Raw genomic sequence first — 5,939 nt, 5'->3', positions numbered from 1 at the left:
AGCTCGCATTGGCGAGTGCATGCAGAACAGAATTCTATAAATAGCCCTCTTGCTATTACTTGATGATTATGATCTAGGGATCTTAGTTTTACTTAGTTTTTCTCTTAGTTTTCACATATAGTTATTTTAGAGAGAGAAATAGGGCTAGAGCATATAGAGTGAGAGTGATTTGAAGTTGGATTCTTCCTCCTTTGTGAGACATCACAAGTTGTAATGAACCTTTCTCTTTCAATCCATTCTTGCAAGGCTTCCATGATGATGAGTAGCTAAATCTCCTTTGTTGGGATTAGAGGTACTTGATCTTGCTAACATGTAATCTTTTGATTTATAAATATATGGTTCTAGCATTTTTATTCAATATTGTTGTTATTCTTGCTCTTAATGCTTTCAAAGAGATTCAAGATGATTTGGACACGAACTCTTGAATCTAGAACTAGAATAACGATCTATCTTAAGTTAGCAATCTTGACACTTTTGTTAATCTTTGATAATCACTTGTAATCTAGGACTTAATGCTTTTGGACATTTAATCGGTTGGGAAATCGTCGATTAAGTTATCCGAACGACTTTGTGATCGTTTAAATGTTTGGACACGAATGTTTAAACGATCCCTTAGAACTAACGATATCACTTTGGACACGAAGGATATTGTCGAGTGATTGTGATAATATGGTTTGAAAAGCTAGAATCCGCATTTGATCATTTGGTTATGTGTGACACTTGGTTAAGGAACTTTGATCCTAACAAGTTTCAAGCCTTTTTAATCTCCATTTTATTATTTGCAAATTAGTTCACGTAGTTTTGAATGAAACAAACAAGTACTCTTAATACTTAGAATGATATTTGTTGTTGAATTGTCTGTGATATCGCGCTAGTCCCTGAGGAGACGATACACAATACTTATCTTGTTTGATGCAAAAATACTTCATCAGGGCAGCCCATCCGACAGTTCTAACTTTACCGGATAGGGGATGATAATTGGGTTAGTGGTTTTTTCACAATTAAAAGACAGTCGTGGTCAAAATTTTGAGAATGTTGTTCGTTACCTTGATTCCATGCACACTATTAACCTTATTTCCATAACTAATATTCATTTGAATTTTTATGTGTTTGAGATTCCCATAATCAAAGATTTGTTGAAACTTGATTGGTATGTTCGGTTAATTAATTCACACCATAAGAGAAGGTAATTAAGATGTTGATTGTTGGTTAAATTAAGATCGGCTGATTCTTAAAAGCTACATCTTTGACATGATCCATTTTTCCTTTTAGATATTGATGCTCGATGGAATGGCTACTCGAGAGAATAATTGTCTTTTGCTTCATTTTTCCCACTGTACCAAAAAATGATTATATAGACTCAATGCACCACATTCATAAAAAACTCAATGCACCTTATAACTTTTCATTTATCTCTCAAAAAAAAAAAAAAATACTTTCCACTTCATTCTTCTCCGCTTATCTCCCACATCCCCCGTCACCCTTGACCCTTCCCTTTATAGGGAAATTAAGATGAACCACATACAAATTATAGCATGGACGACCACCATAGGTGATGTACAAAATATCACAATTTAAATATCACAAGATATAGCATCAAAGTTGGGCTTTAGCACTTTCGTTCACCTAAAAAACATGGCACCAAATTCTGTCCAGTGAAAATGTAGCACCAAATATTGTTGTTTGGTTAATCTTGACTTATAAAATGATTAGTTCATAAAGCTATGGATGGAAAAAATATGAAGCCATAAGTAGGCAAGTGGAAATGTTAATGAAGCTTCTCATTCTTATCACCAATAGACCCTTGATAATTTAAGACCTAGCTATAATGAATATAAAAAACATTCTTTGTGTTGTGATGTTAGAAACCAATGTTTGAACAATTATAACAAAATTATTCTATTTTCATCTATCTTTATTGCTAAATGCTATATTTTTTTTTGGCTATTCAAGTTCTTTCACTTGTTAGTTTTCTTTTAAACTATAAATAAGTTCTTTGGTTGGTGCATAGTGTGTTGAGTGTTGTAAATTTTGGTATACCGAACTCGATTCATACTCATAAAAAAACCTTATACATCTTATAAGATTAACATTGTCTTTTGACATGAATTAAACTTTTTTTTATAATTATATTAGATATTCTTACATGAAGTTAAACCAACACCTTAGTCCTTGGAAATTGAAAAATAGTTCATAACAATATTAGATGTTTCTTGGACTAATATGTACGGTATGTTAGGTATAGGTCATGTTTGGATAAACAACATACTTTACAGCTTATAGCGTAAGCGCTTAAGAATAAGTTTTTCTATAAGACAAATTAAATCAAGTCAAACTGTTTTTGTATTATCTATATAAGTTATTACCATAAGCTATCCTGAAGAGCTTATGTATACACTTATAACTAAGTCTAATTTCAATAATCTAAAAAAATATGCATAGTTTTTAAATTTCTGAATATTTCTTATTTGGGGAAACATTAAAAGTGCTGAATGGAACTTGATGTTTCTTTGTGAATTTCATTCTACTAGTGATGGTTTTTACGTTGGAAACAATGTAGGATCCCGAGATCATAACAGAATTTTTAAAAGAAGGAAAACCAACATAAATCCAAAAGGGACAAGTCTAAGAACTCAAAAAAAGCCATGAAAAGCTGAAATTGGGAAAAGTGATTATGATTCAATAAAGAAAAATGCTATTTCTCACGACAAAACACTGCCCGAGAGTTTCCCGAATACACTTTTATGCTGTTTTTTTTTTTTTTTACAAAAATTTCATGTTGAATTATTATAAAGCGGTTCCCTGTATTGTGGAAAGGTTCCGTGTATTGTGGAAATTGAGATGGACCTTCCCGCTACACACACTACTGGTTTCCTTGAATTGTGGAAGGCATGAGTTTTAATTGGTTAGATTTTCTCGGGATGATTTCGGGAAATTATTTCTCGGGACAAATAGCAATGCTGTTCAATAAAAATGAATTTTGTTACAGATAGAAGCTTATATACAAGTTAGAAATGACACCTAAGCATAACTAACTTGTAACAAACTTAATGCAAGCTAAATGAAATACAAATGCATCCTAAATTCACATTTACAAGGTGTAACTTGCGCACTAAGTAATCTCTAGTCTATCTTCTGTATAAGCTTTCTCCTTATCATTTTTGCCTTGCTCTAATAACAAGAAATTACAATCACAACTTATATTTTACTGTGGGCCTATTTTACTATGAAAGCCGAGCCTCTTATTTCAAAGGAATGGCCCTGGATAGTGTCACACACATTAATGGACAAAAACGATTGTTTGCCTAAAATAAACAGATTTTAATGTTAGCAAGAAGTGACTTGGGAATTTGAACTTCAAAGTTGCAAAAGAAAAACATCATAATGTTTCATAGATTAGTTTAGCATCTAAGCTTGTTCTTATTTGAAAATGAAAGGGGCATTTCCAATTTTGATGAAATGCTTGAAAATTTAGATGTATTTATGATAGCAAGAGGCGACTTGGGAATGGAAATCCCAATAGAAAAGATATTCCTTGCACAGAAAGTTATGATACATAAATCAAATATACAACAAAGTTAAATTAAAACTATAGGCTTAGAATGAAAATTATGTATGTGACTTCATTGAAGATGAGATTCCATGTGGGAATTAAACATTGACACCATGCTAATTCTGTTTTATATTAATGAATAAAAGTGTGTTCTGTTTTATATTAATGAATAAAAGTGTGTTAGTATAGTAAATTCGATTCTAAATACTACGGTTCAATTTACAAAATTATCTGGTCTCGTCATGTTTGCAACTTCACTAGCTACGCTGCGCTAGAGCGTCTGCCCACTTGTCAACGAATATGAGTCATATAAGAATTTATTATGGTATTGCAAATATTAAAATACATATACATATTTGAATGGTACAAGAAAATCAAACTATACAATCTAAACCATATATAAAATATAGAATAATTCCTTAGCGTGACATGTCAAGATGTAGCTATCGATGTCGATGAGTTGTCAGTTCAGTAGTACGAGCTTCAACTTTATCAAGGAAAAGGAAGGAAATTATTAAAAGATTGAAGCACAGGAAACCAATTCCTTCTTCCATTTCTACCCCTCACAACCTCATTATTCTGGTTTTCTCTATTTCCATTTTCCAAATTAGCCAAAACATTTGATTCCTCACAAGGCATTTGAAACCTACAAACTGGACAAGAACTATGTAGTTTAAGCCATGATACAATACAATCACCATGAAATTTATGCTTACATGGCATTTCTTTAGCAATATCTCCAATCTCAACATCCTCCAAACATATAGTACATTGCAATTTCTCATCATTAATCACACTTTCCATTGCTTCAATTGCTTCCTTCTTTGTTGGAGGATTCACACTTGCATATCCATTAGGGCTAATTTGTGCCAAATGTTGTAACAACAAATCAAATCCACTACCATCCACAAAATCATTCAAAGAACCAATAGTAGTATTAAGATTATTTTCATTTGACCTATTTGTGTGATTCAAATTTGGACCTCTCACAATTAATGCACCTTCATTGAATGGATCAATAACAAATATACTATTATTATTATTATTGTTATTGGTATTGGTATTGGTATTGTTATCAATGTTTCTATTTTGTTCTATGTTTTCATTTTCTGAAACCATTCTAACATGAAGTCCTCTAAATAGATGCATCATGTAAGTTGAAGTTCTTCTCCTTCTTCCAATTACAAGTTCATTGTAATTTCCTGTCTCTTGTTCAAATTCTTCATCATTTCTTGATGTGCTTTCTTGTGAAGAAATTGTAGCTAGAGAAGGACTAAAAGCATTCATCAAACCAAGAAAAATTGGTGCATAAAGTGAGAAAACCCAAGCTGACCTTAAATCAATAGCATCATTATTATGGTCCCTTAGATTTTCCATTGCATCACCAAATTGTGTATCACAAAATGGACATTTGTTTTCATATTCATTCATTGGACTCACCATTTTAGAGCATATGCTGCACCACTGCTCATTCTCCATTTTGCAAACTTTAAATTTCCTATAATAAACCCTATTATCTTAAAGGGTGGAAATAATAATAGAAGATGAATAATAACCATACACTTAAAGGGTGGTCTTGTTTTGCTGAGATGAATTTTCAATTCCTTAGGTGAAAAATTCCATTTCCACCAATAGTCATGTAACATGTTGAAATTGAAGAATCTGAAATGGAAACATTATGCAAAGAAAATGTCATCAAATTTGAAGTAAAGATTGCATATGATAGAGAAATGTCTTGTAAAATAAAAGGGGAGAAAATTAAAGTAACATTAAATGAAATTTGATTAACAAAATATAAGTAAAAAATTTGTTACCATTTTGAGTTGTGGAAATAGATGAAGAAACAACATTCAAATTTCAATGATCTAATGCCCTCTTATACTTTTTGTAATTGTTTCTTTTTAGATTGGTATTGTTTTAGTTAGAAGGTTTTTTTACCAATCATTTTGTAAACTCTTTATTATGATATTTTTAAGGTTAGAATCGAATTGGATGATAAATTTGCAACATTCTAAAGTTGACTAGATTAAATTATCTGATAAACTCAAAACTTGAATTTTACTAAAGTTGTAACACTCTAATTTTTAGCTTGATTAAATATCCCCTTCCTCTCAAAAAAATATCTATTATAGCCTTGTACCGAAAAAGAAAAGAAAACTATTACAGCCCATCACAACTTTATTTTCCATTATTACTTGTGAATCAGAATTTGGAGTTTTCTAAAGTTATGACAAAGAATTTTATAGAAAAAGTCCAAGTTAGGCTTAATGTGAATGATTGTTTTTTTAATTTTCTAAACATATTAAATAGGTCTATTTCATGGATTTAGAAAATATATTTTGTTGTTTATAAACATTGCAAATGTAAGTTGAAATTCAACTCTAAT

At 31.0% G+C, this 5,939-nt stretch overlaps 1 protein-coding gene across 1 annotated transcript; it reads right to left on the bottom strand.

Annotated features, from left to right (window-relative positions):
• Positions 1–3,854: 3,854 nt before the first annotated feature.
• LOC146913729 (E3 ubiquitin-protein ligase SIRP1-like) lies at positions 3,855–5,451 on the bottom strand. Its single transcript, XM_085716943.1, has 2 exons — positions 5,368–5,451; positions 3,855–5,215 (listed from the first exon to the last, which is right to left on the bottom strand). Exon 2 carries the CDS (start codon positions 5,030–5,032, stop codon positions 4,046–4,048), a length of 987 nt encoding a protein of 328 aa, XP_085573069.1. The 5' UTR covers positions 5,033–5,215; positions 5,368–5,451; the 3' UTR covers positions 3,855–4,045.
• Between the last annotated feature and the right edge of the window lie 488 nt (positions 5,452–5,939).

The sequence above is a fragment of the Medicago sativa genome, chromosome 6 (genome assembly GCF_051527215.1).
Source record: "Medicago sativa cultivar Bolivia chromosome 6, Bolivia_mono, whole genome shotgun sequence".
NCBI classification, from domain to species: Eukaryota; Viridiplantae; Streptophyta; class Magnoliopsida; order Fabales; family Fabaceae; genus Medicago; species Medicago sativa.
Note: the sequence above shows the minus strand (reverse complement) of the source record. Positions and strands in the feature narration are given on the sequence as shown.